This window comes from Mastigoproctus giganteus, chromosome 13 (assembly GCF_048544385.1).
Source record: "Mastigoproctus giganteus isolate SK-2022 chromosome 13, ASM4854438v1, whole genome shotgun sequence".
In the NCBI taxonomy this organism is placed as follows: domain Eukaryota; kingdom Metazoa; phylum Arthropoda; class Arachnida; order Uropygi; family Thelyphonidae; genus Mastigoproctus; species Mastigoproctus giganteus.
Window position 1 is genome coordinate 103,358,758 of NC_143587.1, and position 20,105 is coordinate 103,378,862.

General features: G+C 38.5%; 1 protein-coding gene across 2 annotated transcripts; it reads right to left on the bottom strand.

Annotated features, from left to right (window-relative positions):
- Nucleotides 1–221: 221 nt before the first annotated feature.
- Nucleotides 222–20,042, bottom strand: LOC150076320 (iron-sulfur cluster assembly 2 homolog, mitochondrial). 2 transcript variants are annotated; one of them, XM_090387602.1, is made up of 2 exons: nucleotides 19,990–20,042; nucleotides 222–684 (listed from the first exon to the last, which is right to left on the bottom strand). In XM_090387602.1, exon 2 carries the CDS (start codon nucleotides 660–662, stop codon nucleotides 222–224), a length of 441 nt encoding a protein of 146 aa, XP_090243728.1. In that variant the 5' UTR covers nucleotides 663–684; nucleotides 19,990–20,042. The 2 variants fall into 2 exon arrangements, with proteins under 2 accessions (XP_090243728.1, XP_090243729.1); XM_090387603.1 differs by having other exon boundaries at nucleotides 222–689; nucleotides 19,889–19,997.
- Between the last annotated feature and the right edge of the window lie 63 nt (nucleotides 20,043–20,105).

A 20,105-nucleotide genomic window follows, 5' to 3' on the forward strand; every position in this document is an offset into this window, starting at 1 on the left:
ATTTTGTATCTAAGGTTTTTACTAGCACATATCAAGATTAAATGCAAGATTAGGTGTATCCAATAGACACTAAAAATGAAAAATCCTATATTACGACAATATTTAAAACAGTAAAGGGCTTCAATATTATGGCTAAATGAGTGATAAAATCTAATAATTTATTTTTAATGAACTATAACATGACTATAATACAATTTTATCAAATAATGGAATTAATATTATCATAATTTTACTGTAAACGATGATCCACAAGAACATCCTTTTTCTGCTTGGGGATTATCAATTATACGAAAAGCAGAACGAATCAGTTCTTCATGGTAATCAACTGTAGAACCTTTTAGATACTCTAGTGATGCTTCATCAACAATGATCTTCACTCCAGCATGCTCAATCACTTTGTCATCACCATTCACTTTAGCATCCAAGTCAAATTTATACTGAAAACCAGAGCAACCACCACCATCAACAGATACACGAAGCATAGAACCATCTGAAGCAAGCTTTCTAAGTTTCTGAACACAACTTTCTGATATCAAAAGCAAAGGTTGTGCATTAAGTTTACTTAACTTTCTGATTGCATGAAAACAGCAGTGTGGTTGGGAACTAAAGAGAATTCGGACTGCACAGTTCACTCCTGGAAGTAGGGATTTTCTTAAGAACATGGTTCAGGCCAAATTGTTGAGTCTATTCTAAAACAAGTAATATAAAAAAAAAAATTTTAAAGTCAATTCCTACTTAGGTCAACAAAGAAAAATTTTATTTTAGTTACTTTTCATTAAATAATTACAATTAATATAAATATGTATATACATATGACAGAATCACAATATTAAGTGGCGAAATAGAAAGTGAATTTTCCATTTTCCTTTCTATATATGGTGTTAGACTATTATTTTTATTCACGTTTCATTTTCCATTTTGTTCCCTCGTTGACTCAGACTAGAACCCAGAATGAAAAAAGAATCTGAAAAAGAAATTTTTTTCCAGCGATCTACACGCTTTGCCACTGACGGAATTTATTCCTAAATTTATATCCTGCTAAATATAAGAGAAATTTTTTTCTCCCATATAAAACTAAAATTAATTAATTAAATTTAATTAATGAATTAATATTTGAAAAAACTGTATTAACATCAAGTGTCATCCACTACAAGTTTAAAAAAATGTATTTGAACTTGAGTGGATGAATAACAAAAATTTATTGATTTTCGCAAGAATTGAACTCGCATTCTTCACCTTCACGTGAAAAATATTGAAATCCTTGCATTTTACCGATTGAGCTACTGCCTGTTGATTTCAATTTTATTCCTAAATTTATATCCTGCTAAATATCTTATATAAGAGAAATTTTTTTCTCCCATATAAAACTAAAATTAATTAATTAAATTTAATTAATGAATTAATATTTGAAAAAACTGTATTAACATCAAGTGTCATCCACTACAAGTTTAAAAAAATTTATTTGAACTTGAGTGGATGAATAAAAAGTATTTTATTAACGATTGAAAATTTGAACAAGATATATAAATATATATAGGGAGAGTGTGAACTAATAGTAGGAATTGAAAAAAAAAAAAAAAAAAGAAGATAAAATATTATTTAATACTCGATTATGAAATAATTAGATTCACATAAAATAAAAAAATACTGAACTGATTTTATACATTATTTTCAAGATATAAAACTGTATTACAAAACACCACTTATTTCTTAACAAGTATGGAAATGAATGGCTGACATCCTAGTATAGAGGTCAGCAACCTGTGGCTCACGAGCCGCATGTGGCTCTTTGAACATGTAATTGCAGCTCTAACTTTTAGCCCACATGTACAACAAGTGGGGTGCGCAGCGGGCACAGGCGTGAATATAGCATTAGTTTCGGCACAAGCATTTTCGAACATGAACTAATCAAGAAACCGTCTGAACAATGCGAGTCTCTTAGCATGTTTAAAGATGAAAATTATGGCATACTCACCTGATGTTGAGAGACTCGCTTAAGAAGTTCAGCAGCAATAGACATTAATTTGTATATAATTGGATGTTTGTTACGTTTTTTCAGTATTAATAAATAATATTTCAAAATATAATATATATATACACACATATACATACAAACACATATATATGTGTGTGTGTGTGTGTGTGTGTGTGCATGTGCATATATATATATATATATGAAATATGAAAACGAAGAAGTGGAAGGAAAAAACTAGGCTTGGCATTTTGTGTTTAATAACTTCTACATCTATATTTATTTTTATTTTATTTTCATTTGTAACACTTGTATATATACAGTGGGACTTTAATACATCGACATCCGATAATCTCAGCAACCAATACACCTTCCATGCGATCTCTTATTTTAAGGACCGATGACTTTCTGATATAGCTGGAACAATACACGGGTGGAAATTTTCATTTTTCATCATCACTTTCATCACTTGTACAATTGTTCTCAACAAATTGGCATCTTTGTTATCATTCAACAACGTTATTGTTCAATGCGTGGCATGCAGAACATCACTAGTACGATTGTTTCAGATGTATGACGATCTGAAACTTAAGGCTCCATCAACCAGTAGCAGTGCTGTGTGCTTTGAAGGCTTCAAAACCAGCAGAGGCTGGCTCGAGCACTTCAATAAAAGGACGAATATCAAAAGTGTTGAAAAGCATGGGGAGGCATTGAGTGCTGATAAAAAAGCAGCTGAAATTGAATTCCAAGAGTTTGTTGATCAGGAAGATTATCTTCTACAGCAAGTTTTTAACACTGGTGAAACCGGTCTCTTCTGGAAGCGAATGCCCAGAACGTACATCACTAAGGATGAGGCTAGTTTACCTGGGCATAAGCCTATGAAACAGAGGCTCTCTCTCCTGTTGGTTGCCAATGCTTCTTGAGATTTTAAGCTGAAGCTTTTGCTTGTGTGTGTGTGTCACTCTAACACCCCCAGAGTATTTAAACAACAAAACGTCGACAAAGGTATGCTGGGAGTGTTTTGGCACAGTAACAAGAAGGCCTGGGTTTCTTTTGTTATTTGGTTTTTAGGAGCATTAGCAACTAAGGCCATATTGCTCCGGGATATGCGGTGGTCATTCCCTGACCTTTCTGCATCCTCCGTATTTGGTGGTGACGGGCTCGAACCCTGGTCTAATCAAGAGGCATGTGCTACGCGCTGCTGCTCCTTACCACCTGGCTACGGAGGTGCCCGAAGGCCTGGGTTACAGGATACTGTATGTCTTCAGTGAATGGGAGCTTGGAGATTTCTGTCCTTCAGTGAAGAGAAAAATAAGCTTTCTTTATTGCATTATCCAGAAGGAACTGCTGCTGTTGGATAATGCAAGGGGCCATGATCCCAAAGTAGTTCAATCTCTTGAGTCACAATTTGATTTTTTAAATTCAAATTTTTGCCACCCAACGCAACTTTGCTTGACTTTGGACAGTTTCTTGGCGAAGAAACTGTCCAAAGTCAAGCAAGTCTGCAAAGACACTTGACGCTTGATATAGTCCCGCCACCACTGATTTCCAGATGTACAAGTAAAAAAACAAAATTTATTGTTTTTTTTTTATTTTAAGATGTTTTAACTATTTATTAAATAATCTTTATAAAACACTAATTTTTAGTAAAAATGAAGTATAAATGTAAGAAATACCTATTTTATGTGTTGTTGAGGAACGAATTACAAGAAATCAATGTATTATTGGTTTCAACATGCAATGGATTTTGTGGAACAAATTACCATCGGATGTTGGGTCTCCACTATATATTAATATATATATATATATATATATTAATAAAACCCCTTTCCACTCTATTCCATTTCTTGAAAAACTCGCCCATTTGGTGGGCGAGTTTTTCTTATATTGTGGAGTTATACTTCATAACTGGGTTGGCATGATTGCAACACCAGGGTATTTGCCAGGCCACCGACAATACAACAAGCCTTGAAACGGTGCTGCCTGGGTGGTGGTATCTGCTGAAAATAAGTAACAATAGTCTTCTCCATTGGTGAAGCGTTCCTTATTCAAGGTAGTGCAACACATGGTAACTCACTGTGAAGGTAGTCACAATATGAGATATAATTAAATCGATGCCATTCATTGCAATTTACTATTACAAACAAAGAATGGTGTATTTCACTGAATGTTTAATAATAAAAAATTACTGCACTGCTAGGCCTCAATTAACCGAACATAATATTATATAGTATATCAAGAGAAAACCAACAGTCCTATGACTGGTTAAGGTTATTTGCTAATATATTGTTCCCTGTAGTCTATTATTGCAACACTAGAGTGCTGCAATAATAGAATACTCTGACATTCACTGCAATAATACAATACGCTGTTATTTCTTTTTTTTTTTTTTTGCACAAAAAAGCATTTAAGAAGCTTTCTTTGCTCTTCTATATAAAATTTCACACAACCACGTTACTAAAAACCTGCTATCAAGTTTCTCTAATGGTGCAACCTTTCAACAACAGATAAAAAAAAAAGTTATCTATTATGAGAAAACAAATTATTATATTTTCCATAATAGATAATAAGTTGCATTTGCACCACAACCCACCACAATCCTCTGAATCACTGGCTTTTAACAGAAAATACAGGACAGCATGGAGTTCTTGTGTGGATTCAGCACCCCCCCCCCTTCTGTTGGGTTGGTTGGTTTGGTATTTAATGGTGCATTGGCAACCGTTCTGTTGGGATTTGGGGCCAGGTCAAAACTATTATATAAAAAAAACAACTACTACAAAAAAAGAAAATGCTACAACTAGGGTAAATTCTTAGAAGGTGCAATATTAACCCCAGGGGATCACCCCAGGTGAGTATGGGCTTGGCAAACCCAGGGTCCTGAGCTGGATATCATCATTCTTCTCTTCTCGCTTTCTTGGTGATTCCCTTCTACTTCTGACTCTCTCTCTCAGGGTAATGCGGGAATTTTTATTTTTTTTTGGCTGGTGCAGCATAAGCCTCAGGCTTCCTTGCACCATATGGCTAATAATAATAATATTGCTACCAGTATTCTAAGACACTAATATTCAAATCAAATAAAACTATAAAATAAATAAGGATATATTTATTTTTTATACTAGTCTTGTAGACATAACTACGTTTGTCTAACTGTGATAAAATCTTGTGTCAGATAGCAATCCAAGTCTCTTGGTAACAATTGAGTTCCCACATGGTACAATCTGCTGTTATTATTTGGAAGCGGTCAATTTTAAAGGTGGTGGCACTCTTGAAGTCATGTAACAAGGTAGAGAAGCGATCTGTAATCTGACTTTTGAATGCCTAAGGAATAAAGTCTGCTAAAATTTATCATGGAATGTTTGCTGCAGTACGATGAAGCATGCGCATGGCAACTGCAGATTTACAAGTGGGTGAATAAGTTTGAGAACAGTACTGAAAGTGTTGAGGATTCTGCTTGACCAGGGCAAGCACACTATATTGTAATATCAGAAGTTATGAGACAGTATTCAAATTCTATACAGTGGGACCAACTGACGATGTTACCAACAGCAAATTCAAAATGGGAAGCATTCAAAGAACTTATCATGGAAGCTACTAGGCTTTACATACCAACTAAGAAATATTGTTCAAGGTTTAGCCTAAATGGATGTCAGATGAACTTATGAGACAGATGGCAGAGAAAAAAAATGCATGGGATACATATAAATTAACACGTGACACAGAAGCCTATGATAGATATAAGCTGGTCTGTTTTGGGATATAACTTAGGGATTTAATTTTGTTTTGAAATTTTATTGAATTAAATCGGAATCATGACTCAGACCAGAGCAGCAAAGCAAAAGACTCAAGCTAATGGGAGTGCTGTGGTTCAGGGAAGAACTGAGGGGGGGCAGTTGCCCTCTGAATCACAGTCTTTTAAAATGCACTGTTTGCTTGATGTTTTGCGGAGCAGCCGGGTACGGGACATGATACTGCCAAGGGGATGTCTTTGTGTGTGCACTACGTAAGAAGTGCAAGGAAATCAGGCGACAACTCAGCGTTGTTATGGGCCTTTATGAGAGCTTGAGAGACAGGGTGGATGCCCTCGAAGGAAATAAATTGAAGGGCCCACAAGCTCTCATCCGCCCACATCAACGCCAGAGCTTGCACTTGGTCATCAGGCAACACAGAGGAAGCCCCCTAGGCAGAATGCGCTGGTCCCACAGGAACTAGTAGTTGTTGGTGACTCTATTGTCAGGGAAGTGGGGAACATGCTTTGTAAAAAGGATAGGTGGAACAGGACCAGGGTATGTCTGCCAGGGGCAAAGGTTGATGACGTTGTAGAGCGGATATCATCTTTTAAGGGCACAAAAGGTGATATAGTTGTACACATTGGCACTAATGATATTAAGAGTAGGAGACCGGCGGAATTACTTAGCAAGTACAGGTCACTGTTGAAAAAAAGCCGTGAATTAGGGTTGAATTTGAAAGTGTCTGCAATTCTGCCCAGACACGATAGGAGGGAGTATATGATGAGAGCCTTGTCGATCAATTCGGCCCTGGAGGGATTGTGCAAGGCTCAAGGGGTAGAATTTTTTTCAGCCTGGACTGTACTTGTTAACAGGAGAGATTGCTTCTACAGGGATGGTATACCCTTAAATAGAAAGGGTGCAAGAATTTTTGCTGTCGAGGCAGAGTTAGGTGGGTAGGAAAATTGCTAGTTGGGGAGGGGATACAAGGACTAATAGATTAACAGTAGCCACTGGCAGAGGTGGAAGTGATTCTTGCACTGCTTCTATTGAAATGAGCAGAAGCCTGAAAAACAAGTTGCAGGATATTTCAGAGACTGCTGGGAGTCATTGCGGTACAAGTAAACACATGGGTTGTGTTAGGGTAGCCAAGAATAGAAACAGGTGCATGTATACCTGCGTGTACACCAATGCTAGGAGTTTGGTAAATAAATTTGATGAATTTGAGGTATTGCTCAAAACATCAAAGGCAGATATTGTTGGGATATCAGAGATGTGGTGTCGCACAGATATAAGGAATGCGGAACTGGAATTTGGGGAATACAATATGTATAGAAAGGATAGACAGGACAGGAGGGGAGGAGGGGTTATGCTTTTAGTTAAGAAACACATAAAATCCAAGGAAGTGAAGCCAGTCGACATCGATGGACAGGGCAGTGTCGAGTCAGTCTGGTGTGACATAACCATAGGGAAATCAAAATTGAGAGTAGGAGTGTGCTATAGGCCTAATGACTCTGATGAGTATAATAAGATATTGTACAGGGAAATAGAGTGGGCCAGTGAATCAGAGAGTCTTATAATGGGGGATTTTAATTTCCCAGATATTGACTGGAATTTGTGGGTTGATCACTCGCACACTAGCAAGGCTTTTGTGGATTTATTGGATGATTGTTTTCTACATCAGCATGTTCGTGAGGCAACAAGAGGGAGCAATACTCTTGATCTGATTATCAGTAGTGATTTTTCATGCATTAAGAATCTGCAGATAAATGAACCACTAGGTGGCAGTGATCACAGTGTGTTGAAGTGGGATTTACTCAAGGAGGTAACTACCATCAGAGGTAAAGGGAAGGGTTTTTGTTTTCGTAAAGACGACTATGATGGTCTGAGACAGTATTTAAATTCTATACAGTGGGACCAACTGATGATGTTACCAACAGCAAACTCAAAATGGGAAGCATTCAAGGAACTAATCTTGGAGGCTACCAGGCTTTACATACCAACTAAGAAATATTGTTCAAGGTTTAGGCCTAAATGGTTGTCAGATGAACTAATGAGACATGTGGCAGAGAAGAAAAATGCATGGGATACATACAAATTATTGGGTGACATGGAAGCCTATGATAGATATAAGTTGGTCTGTAACCAAGTCACAAAGGAGATTAGGCAGGCAAAGGCAGACTACGAAAAATCCTTGGCAAAGGATGCAAAGAAAAACAGAAAAGAGTTCTTTACCTATTTAAACTCAAGAAGGAAAGGGATGAATCAGATTGATCCACTGGATATTGATGATTCAACAGTTGAGGTTCCTGCTCAGGTGGCTAACAATCTAAACGAGTATTTTGCATCTACATTCACGCATGAGGAGTTATTCAGGAAGGAGAATGATGTAGGTAAAGTAAACATTGGCAGTGAGCTGGATGATTTTGTAATAACTGAGAGGAAAGTGGAGGAGAGATTGTTGAGGATAAACATAAAAAAGGCACCTAGGGTGGATGGGATCTATCCAGTTATATTAAAGGAGGCAGCAAAGGAAGTAAGCAAACCCCTAGCCATAATTATGAGAGTTTCTTTGGACTCAGGGGAGGTACCCATAGACTGGAGATGTGCAAATGTAACCCCAATTCACAAAGGAGGATCAAAGGCTGACACAAGTAATTATAGACCTGTTAGTTTAACTTCTGTTCCAGGTAAATTAATGGAGTCACTGGTTAAAGAAGCACTGCAGGATCATCTAGACAAGAATTCAGTTATAGCTCAGACGCAGCATGGTTTTGTTAAGGGCAGGTCTTGCCTGACCAATTTGATTGGATACTATGATGTAGTCACAAAAGAACTGGATGCAGGGAATAATTTTGATATTATATATTTGAATCTTAGAAAGGCTTTTGATACTGTTGCACATGGAAGACTGCTGCACAAATTGGAGCAGTGTGGCATTCGAGGCAAATTGCTGCTATGGATAAGGGGATGGTTGAGTGGCAGAAGACAGAGAGTGGTAATCAATGGACACTGCTCAACGTGGACTAATGTTATTAGTGGAGTTCCTCACGGTTCAGTGTTGGGTCCGTTGTTGTTTTCGGTGTTTATGAATGATATTGATGATGGAATATCAAGTTTAATGTCCAAGTTTGCAGATGATACAAAGGTTGGCAGGGTTGTTAAGGACACCACTGACGCTATGCTGCTGCAACAGGATCTGGAAAGGTTGAACAGATGGGCTGAGGGGTGGCAAATGAAGTTTAACATTGACAAATGTAAAGTACTACATATGGGAAACAGTAACCCCAGAGCAACGTATCAACTCTGCAGTACTACACTGACAGTGGTGGAGAATGAAAAGGACCTGGGGGTAATTGTGCAGGCAGATATGAAGTTCTCTGAGCAGTGCAGACGAGCTGCAAGAGTAGCTCATGGCATCTTGTCAATGATATACAGGAACTTTTCTAGCAGGGATAAGGAGGTGATTATTCCCTTGTATAAGGCAATGGTTAGGCCACATCTTGAGTACTGTATACAGGTCTGGAGGCCTCATTTCAAGAAGGATGTAGAGCTGCTGGAACGGGTACAGAGAAGGGCAACAAGATTAGTGAATGGAACAAAGGGTTGCTCTTACGAAGAAAGGCTTAAGTTTTGCAAATTACAGAGTCTGGAGACTAGGCACCGGCGAGGTAATCTGATAGAGGTGTATAAGGCTTTGAATGGTTTGAGCATGCTCAATGCCAATGGGATTCTTCATCTTGCTCAGAGGGCATAAATTCAAATTGAGGAAGGACGGATGTCGGATAGATGTGTGGAAATTTGCCTTTGGCCAGCGGGTGGTTGGTTGGTGGAACCGACTTCCATCACTTGTCGAAGTTGATAGCCTAAACAAATTTAAGGCTCAACTGGACAGATATTTTGAGCGAATGGAGGGGTGAAATGGGAGTGGTATGTTTTTTTTTTTTTTTTAGCTGATGCTGAATAAGCTTGCTTTCTTGCATCATATGCCTCTACTAATGCTAAGTCACAAAGGAGGTTAAGCAGATTATGAGAAATCTTTGGCAAAGGATGCAAAGAAAAACAGCAAAGAGTTCTTTACTTATGTAAACTCTAGAAGGAATAGGATGAATCAGATTGGTCCATTTGATATTGATGGTTCAACTGTTGATGATCCTGCTCAGGTAACTAACAAACAATATGAATATTTTACATCGACATTCACACATGAGGAGTTATTCAGCGAGGGGAATGCCAGAGGTGTATTCAACTCTAACAGTAAGCTAGATAATCTTGTAATAACTGAGAGTAAAGTGGAGGAGAAATTGTTGAAGATAAACACAAGAAAGGTACCTGGGGTGGATGGGATCTATCCAGTTATATAGGCAGCAAAGGAAGTAAGCAAACCCTTAGCCATAATTCTGAGAGCTTCCTTGGACTCAGGGGAAGTACCCAAAGACTGGAGATGTGCAAATGTAACCCCAATTCACAAAGGAGGATCAAAGGCTGACACAAGTAATTATAGACCTGTGAGTTTAACTTCTGTTCCAAGAAAATTAATGCAGGCACTGGTTAAAGAATCACTGTAGGATCATCTACACAAGACTTCAGTTACAGCTCGGACAGAGCATGGTTTTGTTAAGGGGAAGTCTTGCCTCACCAATTTGATTGGATACTATGATGCAGTCACAAAAGAACTAGATGCAGGGAATAACTTTGATATTATATACAGGCACCTCTGTAGCCAGGTGGGAAGGAGCAGTAGTGCGTAGCACACGCTTCTTGATTAGACCAGGGTTCGAGCCTGTCACCACCAAATACAGAGGATGCAGAAAGGTCAGGGAATGACCACCGCATATCCTGGAGCAATATGGCCTTAGTTGCTAATGCTCCTAAAAAAAAAAAACCAAATAACCAACCAAATATTATATACTTGGATCTTAGAAAGGCTTTTGATACTGTTGCACATGGAAGACTGCTGCACAAATTGGAGCAGTGCGGCATTGGAGGCAAATTGCTGCTATGGATAAAGTAGTGGTTGAGGGGGAGAAGACAGAGAGTGGTAATCAATGGACAAGGCTCATCGTGGACTAATGTTATTAGTGGAGTCCCTCAGGGTTCAGTGTTGGGTCCATTATTGTTTTCTGTATTTATAAATAATATTGATGATGGTATATCAAGTTTAATGTCGAAGTTTGCAGACGATACAAAGGTTGGCAGGGGTTGTTAAGGACACTCCAGACGCTATGCTGCTGCAAAAGGATCTGGAAAGGTTGAGCAGATGGGCTGAGAGGTGGCAAATGAAGTTTAACATTGACAAATGTAAAGTACTACATATGGGAAACTGCAACCCCAGAGCAACTCTGTGGTACTACACCGACAGTGGTAGAGAATGAAAAGGACCTGGAGGTAATTGTGCAGGCAGATATGAAATTCTCTGAGCAGTGCAGATGGGTGGCAAGAGTAGCTCATGGTGTCTTGTCAATGATATACAGGAATTTTTCTAGCAGGGATAAGGAGGTGATTATTCCCTTGTATAAGGCAATGGTCAAGCCACACCTGAGTACTGTATACAGGTCTGGAGGCCTCATTTTAAGAAAGATGTAGAGCTGCTGGAACAAGTACAGAGAAGGGCAACAAGGTTAGTGAATGGAACAAAGGGTTGCTCTTACAAAAAAAAGGCTTAAGTTTTGCAAATTACAGTGTCTGGAAACTAGGCACCAGCGAGGTGATCTGATAGAGGTGTATAAAGCCTTGAATGGTTTGAGCATGCTCAATGCTGATGGGATTCTTTCTCTTGCTCAGAATAATCACCTGAGAGGGTATAAATTCAAATTGAGGAAAGACAGAGGTAGGATAGATTGTGCAGAAATTTGCCTTTAGCCAGCTGTTAATTGGTTAATGGAACAGACTTCCATCCCTTGTTGTGGAAGTTGATAGCCTAAATAAATTTAAGGCTCAGCTGCACAGGTATTTCGAACGAACGGAGGGGTGAAATGGGAGTTTTTTTTTTTTTTTTTGGCTGATGCTGCATAAGCTTTCTTTCTTGCATCATATGCCTCTACTAATGCTAAAGTTATAGCAGTAGTGAATTTATAAAAAATAAATAAAATAGAAGAATTTATAAAAAGAAACCATTTGAGAATAGTAGTGAAAGTATTGAGGATTCTCCTTGTATCACAACATAGTGTTTATTATTACAAAAATTTTTATAGAATGAAAGATTAATGTTTGTTCAGCACATATATCATTAGTTAGTAGTTTCACTTTCAAAAATTGTGTACTTATGGATTTCTCGGCATTTAATGCCAGAACTGAAGAAACAACAATGCAAGACAATGTAGTTCATGCTTCTTGATGGTCCGAGCATGAAGAAGTGCCTTCTAATAACACATTTGGAACAGAGATGAATCCTGGATGCACTATTACATATTACCAGAAAGCAAATCTGCAAGGTGCCATAAAGGCTCAAGAAAGGTTACAGCTTATTAAACACTATAGCAATACTTAAAACACAAAGAGCCTTTTGCCACTAAAATGTGACTGACCCAGCACAAAACTTGACCTCAATCTGCGAATGGACCACACCATTAATAGATGGTATTTCTTTCTTTCATTGAATTGCTACACTTATTAAGCTCCTCCTCAATTCTCCAACTGCCATACTGGTAAATCAATACAGGCCAATTTCCTGTGCCTCTAGTCTGCTAAAGCCCATAGAAATTCTTCCTTCCCATAAACACAAATCAAATTTGCCCACTGCTATCCCAACAAAGTCAAAAGAGGTCCAAAGATAAGTATCATCACACCTGGTAAAATTATATGCGAAAATTTTGAATATGTGCACTACAGAGTTTTGAAACGGAGTACCCTAAAGGATATTCAATTGAGATGTACAGGACTCTGAGAAGGGACAGTAAAATGAATGAAAGCGAAATTTTCACAGTACGAGTACAGTGCAACTTTGATTAAATGCTATTTATTGGTGCAGCACTAACCAGCATCCTCCAATGAAGCAACTAGGTGATGGCCAAGCATCCCTGGGCAAGAACTCATTGTGGGGATGTGCTCAGCATCTGGACTGTTCATTGGCATCTGTTGGCCACCACAGTGGCACTCTATCAGCCATTCATAATAGCAATATGCTAGAACTAGATAACACTAGGCAGCAAAAACATGAGTAGCATATTGCTGCAATGGCCCCCACACGTCCAAATTTAATTAACACCAAAATTCTTGCCCGACCTATTAAGGCCTCAAATCTTGATATTTCCAGCGCATAATCCCATCTAGAGAAATTTCTAGTTATTGGCAGAATAGATCGCGTTCATCTTTTACTTCTTAGGTGCTAGCCACTGAAATCTCAGTAAAGTAGGTGGCAGGACCTGCCAGAGTAGATTTCTCCTAATGGTAGACCCGGTTGACCTCCCCATGGCTGGGTATGGTAATGTCGGGTCCCACCAGGGGCCTGGCGGCTAACAGACCAGATGAACAATGGGCACAACACACTACATATCACATGATCAATACACTTTTAAAATCTCTGGCCTTGACAGGGTACTGTCACTCGATACATAGAACATACGTGGAGATGGGAGAAATCCCAGGAGTCATTAGACCCTCAACATACCTATACTGCTGCAATGGCCAGCAGTATAGGTCTATTCAGCTCCTCATGATGGCTGAGTGGGGAAAAATAGAGAATACTTATCAATGGGTACTGCTCTTCTTGAACTAATGTTACTAGTGGAGTCCTCCAAAGTTTGGTGCTAAGTACATTGTTGTTTATTACATTTATTAATGCTATTAATGTCTGAGTTTGCAGATTATACGAAAGAAGGTTGGCAGGTTAGTTAATGACAGTAATCAGGGTAGGGTATGCCTATTGCAACAAAACATAGAGAAATTAATCAAATGGGCTGAAAAGGGGCAATTGAAGTTTAGCATTGACAAATAAAAGGTACTGCTATGGGTAGCCATAATCCCAGAATATCACACCAATTGTGCAATACCAAACTCAAGGGAATTTAAAACAAAAAATATCTGGAGGATAATTATGTAATCAGATATGAAGTTTTCTGAGTAGTGCAGATGAGCTGCTAAGACAACACATGGGGTTTTTTTTTCAGAGATAAGGAAGTAATTCTGCCATATAAGACAATGGTAAGACCATTTGAGTACTGCATATAGGTCTGAAAGCCACATTTTTAGGAAGGATGTGGATCTGTTGGACCAGATGCAGAGAAGGGCAACAAGATTAGTGAAAGGACAAAGGGGTATGCTTACCAAGAAGGACTTCAATTCTGCAAAATACAGCATCTGCAAGGAGATCTGATAAGTATTTAAAACTTTGAATGAATTGAGTGACCATGTCACAGTGGTCACTCTTGCTCAGACAACAGATAAGGGAGCATAAATTTCAATTGAGGAAGGTGATTTAAACGTGTGAAAATTTGCATTCAGCATAGAGAAATTGATTGTAGGAACAAACTTCCATTTGGTGTTGTGTAAGTGGGTACCTTGAATAAATTTCATGACGAATTAGACAAATTAATTATTAGAGGGGGAGACAAGGTGATGTAGTAAGTCTATTTTCTTTGTTTTAATTTTTTTTTTTTTTTTTTGGTTGATGCTAGTTATATAAGCTTTGCTTGTTTGCATCATGTTACCAATACACTAGTCTGCAATCAAGCCACAAAGGGGTTAGGTAAGTTAAGGATACAAAGAAAAGTAGCAAGGAATTCTTTACTTATGTTAACACTAGAAGGAAACGGATGAACTGTGTTGGCCAACCAGATATGAATGGTATAACTGCTGATTATCCTGTTTGGTTTGCTGACAAATTGAATAAATATTTTGTGTCTACATTCATGCTTAAAGTAGTTTTAGGGAGGGGGATGCCAGAAGGATAACAAGTTATAACCAGGAGATAAATAATTTTATGATAGCATTAGCATTGGCATATGATGCAAGAAAGCAAGCTTATGCAGCATCAGCCAGAAAAAAAAAAAAACTTCCACTTCAACCCTCCGTTCGTTCGAAATACCTGTCCAGCTGAACCTTAAATTTATTTAGGCTATCAACTTCCACAACAAGGGATGCAAATCTGTTCCACCAACCAACTACTCGCTGGCTAAAGGCAAATTTCTGCACATCTATCCTACATCTGTCTTTCCTTAATTTGTATTTATGCCCTCTCAGGTGCCTCTTCCTCAGAGGCAGAATCCCATCAGCATTGAGCATGCTCAAACCATTCAAGGCTTTATACACCTCTATCAGATCACCTCGCTGGTGCCTAGTTTCCAGACACTATAATTTGCAAAACTTAAGCCTTTTTTTGTAAGAGCAACCCTTTGTTCCATTCACTAACTTGTTGCCCTTCTCTATACTCGTGCAAGCAGCTCTACATCCTTCTTGAAATGAGGCCTCCAGACCTGTATACAGTACTCAAGGTATGGCCTGACCATTGCCTTATACAAGGGAATAATCACCTCCTTATCCCTGCTAGAAAAATTCCAGTATATCATTGATAAGACACTATGAGCTACTCTTGCAGCCCGTCTGCACTGTCCGAGAACTTCATATCTGCCTGCACAATTACCCCCCAGGTAATTTTCATTCTCTACCACTGTCAGTGTAGTACCACAGAGTTGATACGTTGGTCTTGGATTGCTGTTTCCCATATGTAGTACTTTACATTTTTCAATGTTACACTTCATTTGCCACCTCTCAGCCCATCTGCTCAACCTTTCCAGATCCTGTTGCAGCAGCATAGTGTCAGTAGTGTCCTTAACCCTGCCAACTTTTGTATCGTAATGTACAAACTTGGACATTAAGCTTGATATACCATCATCAATATTATTTATAAATACAGAAAACAATAATTGACCCAACACGGAACCCTGAGGGACTCCACTAATAAACATTAGTCCCCGATGAGCAGTGTCCATTGATTACCATTCTCTGCCTTCTTCCACTCGACCACCCCTTTATCCATAGCAGCAATTTGCCTTCAATGCCACACTGCTCCAATTTGTGCAGCAGTCTTCCATGTGCAACAGTATCAAAAGCCTTTCTAAGATCCAAATATATGATATCAAAATTATTCTTTGCATCCAGTTCCTTTGTGACTACATCATAGTATCCAATCAAATTGGTCAGATAAGACTTTCCCTTAACAAACCCATGCTGTGTCCGAGCTATAACTGAAGTCTTGTCTAGATGATCCTGCAATACTTCTTTAACCAGTGCCTCCATTAATTTCCCTGTAACAGAAGTTAAACTAACTGGTCTGTAATTACCTGTGTCTCCCTTTGATCCTCCTTTGTAGATTGGGGTCACATTTGCACATCTACAGTCCATGGGTACCTCCCGTGATTCCAAGGAAGCTCTCATAATTATGGCTAAGGGTTTGCTTACTTCCTTTGCTGCCTCCTTTAATATAACTGGATAGATCCCATCCACCCCAGGTGCCTTTCTTGTGTTTATCTTCAACAATTTCTCCTCCACTTTACTCTCAGTTATTACAAGATTATCTGGCTTACTACCAGAGTTGAATACACCTCTGGCATTCCCCTCGCTGAATGACTCCTTATGTGTGAATGTCGATGCAAAATATTCATTTAGTTTGTTAGCTACCTCAGCAGGATCATCAACAGTTGAACCATCGATATCAAGTGGACCAATCTGATTCATCCCCTTCCTTCTAGAGTTTACATAAGTAAAGAACTCTTTGCTATTTTTCTTTGCATCCCTTGCCAAAGATTTCTCGTAATCTGCCTTCGCCTGCCTAACCTCCTTTGTAACTTGGTTACAGATCAATTTATATCTATCATAGGCTTCTTTGTCACGTGTTAATTTATATGTAACCCATGCATTTTTCTTCTCTGCCATATGTTTCATTAGTTCATCTGACACCCATTTAGGCCTAAACCTTGAACAATATTTCTTAGTTGGTATGTAAAGCCTAGTAGCTTCCAAGATAAGCTCTTTGAGTGCTTCCCATTTTGAATTTGCTGTTGGTAACATCATCAGTTGGTCCCACTGTATAGAATTTAAATACTGTCTCAGACCACCATAGTCGCCTTTACGAAAGCAATAACCCTTCCCTTTACCCCTGACGGTAATTACCTCTTTGAGTAAATCCCACTTCAGCACAGTGTGATCACTGCCACCTAGTGGTTCCTCTATCTGCAGATTCTTAATGCATGAAGAATCACTACTGATAATCAAATCAAGAGTATTACTCCCTCAAGTTGCCTCCCTTACATGCTGATGTAGAAAACAATCATCCAATAAATCCACAAAAGCCTTGCTAATGTGTGAGTGACCAACCCACAAATTCCAGTCAATATCTGGGAAAATAACTCCCCCCCCCATTATAAGACTCTCTGATTTACTGGCCCACTCTATTTCCCTGTACAGTTTCTTATTATACTCATCAGAGTCATTAGGCCTATAGCACACTCCTACTCTCAATTTTGATCTCCCAATGCTTATGTCACACCAAACTGACTCGACACTGCACTGTCCAGCGATGTCGACTGGCTGCACTTCCTTGGATTTTATGTGTTTCTTAACTAATAGCATAACCCCTCCTCCTTTCCTATCCTGTCTATCCTTTCTCTAGACGTTGTACTCTCCAAATTCCAGTTCTGCATTCCTTATATCTGTGTGACTCCATGTCTCTTATATCCCAACAATATCTGCCTTTGATGCTTTGAGCAATACCTCAAATTCATCAAATTTATTTACCAAACTCCTAGCATTGGTGTACACACAAGTATACATGCACCTGTTCTTTTTCTTAGCTACCCTAACACAACCCATGTGTTTACTTGTCCACAATGACTTCCGGCAGTCTCTGAAATATCCTCCATCTTGTTTTCCAGGCTTCTGCTCATTCCAATAGAAGCAGTGCAAGAATCACTTTCACCTCTGCCAGTGGCTACTGTTAATCTATTAGTCCATGTATCCCCCCAAGCTAGCAGTTTTCCGACCCACCTAACACTGCCTTGATAGTATCAGCAAATATTCTTGCACCCTTTCTATTTAAGATATCCCTGTAGAAGCAGTCCCATCTGTTAACAAGTACAGACCAGACTGAAAAAAATTCTACCCCTTGAGCCTTGCACAGTCTTTCCAGGGCCGAATTGATCAACAAGGCTCTCATCATATACTCCCTCCTATCGTGTCTGGGCAGAATTGCAGACAACAGCCACTTTCAAATTCAACCCTAATTCACGGCTTTTTTTCAACATTGACCTGTACTTGTTAAGTAACTCTGCCAGTCCCCTACTCTTAATATCATTAGTGCCAACGTGTACAACTATATCACCTTTTGTGCCCTTAAAAGATAATATCCGCTCTGCAATGTCATCAACCTTTGCCCCTGGCAGATATACTCTGGTCCTGTTCCACCTATCCTTTTCACCTAGTTAGTTAGTTATTTGGTTTTTAGGAGCATTAGCAACTAAGGCCATATTGCTCCGGGATATGCGGTGGTCATTCCCTGACCTTTCCGCATCCTCTGTATTTGGTGGACACGGGCTCGAACCCCAGTCTAATCAAGAAGCGTGTGCTACGCACTGCTGCTCCTTCCCATCTGGCTACGGAGACGCTCCTTTTTCACCTGTTCCATCTATCCTTGTTATCCCATAACAAGGGAGTGAAAGAGAAAAGAAGCAGCAGCATATTTGGATTTAAGGGAGGTCCCTATAGAGTGATAACAGAGCTGTAAGTATGACTTGTGATTCAGTAAAAATAATGGACTCAATGATTACAGAAGTAATGCAGGATCATGTTAACAGGAATGAAACTATATGGAAATTACACAACGGATTTCCATATAATGATGCAAGTAACAAAGGAACTGTATACAAAAAATAATTTTGATAACATACACAGTAAGGATCTCAAAGTACACGGAGTTAGATTCCTGGTACTCCTACATAAATGAGAATTCACTTAAGTTGGGATACATTAATATGGGCCATCCATATATTATAGCTGAAGCAGTTATATAAGTGTCATGTGCTGACTGGAGGAATGAATGGGAAATATGGCAGTAGCACAGAAACAAAATGTTCTTGGTTCATGCATAAAACTAATTGGGTTTTTTTTTTGTTTTTTGTTATAAATCACAAATTAGTATCAGTAAGGTTGAATAATGCAAGGAAATGAACTTTTTTTTTTGCATCGGCCAAAAATAAATAAATAAGATAATAAAACAGAATATCCATACTATTCCCATTCCCACAAGGTAATCATCCAATTCTGCTTTAAACTTGGTCAGACTCTCTGCCTCCACCATGTTGGGTGGCGACTTGTTTAATATTTCACAATCCACTCTCCAAAGGTGCAGTTCACAAAATCATTCTTTTATTCTTATCAATACTATTTGCTACTGTGCTTGAAATGTACTATACTGCACACATTAACTTTTTTTTTTTTAATTATGGATAGGTGCTTCAAAAGTTGGAAGTGATCTGGGTTTCTCTCTGGACTTATTGAGAGTGCCTGGCCATTATGATTTGCAGGCTCTCATCTCAGTTCTCCATTCCTTTCTCCAACAGCCATAATTTAATCTGTGCACACCCAGAAATTTTTTGGGGGAAAAGGAGGGTGGCTCGTACATTCCACATCGTTTCTCTTACAATCAACACATGACAGTACAATTATACAATATAAAACTGCTTTTAGGGCGCTTTATCACCCCGCCAAGTGCGCCTATTCACCTGTGAACTTGTATCTTCGGTACCTTAGATATATATAATGCAAAAGCAAATGCTTATTGAGGCATTCGTCGTTGAATCAAACAACTGCCTTCGTTAATATTTTTCTTTACGGTTATAATTCTTTTATCGGCATACAGTATTTTCATTTTATTTCATACACGAACCCACTCATACTTGTAAATTACCTATTGGTAAATAATTTTTTCCCCCTGCCTCCTGGCTGCAAAGACTCCAGGTAAATGTATATATTTTTATAAATATTGTTTTAATATGGAAACAAATTTTTTCATTTAGTGATCAGTTTAATTAATGTACTGTAGAAGTTAACACATGATGAATATCGGAGTACCTCATATATAATAAACCCAAAAGCTATTTTTACATTTTGGCCTATTTACAAGAGCAATAATAAAAATAAATAAATAATAATAATAATAAACTGGTTTTAGAAACGGATTTAAATTTAATGGATTCACCTCTCCACCAGTTATTTGCACATGATACTAGCTGGCGAAGATTATTCACAATGTCTGTAATTGCTACTCAATATTTGAAACCTTAACACTGCGAAACTTACGATGCTTCGAGAAATTGGGATATAGATTTAAGCTGAATCTTCGCAAGTGTGATTTTAGTCACGTGGTATCTATATACCAGATGTCGCTAAAGATCGGCCTGTTTATGAAACGTCAT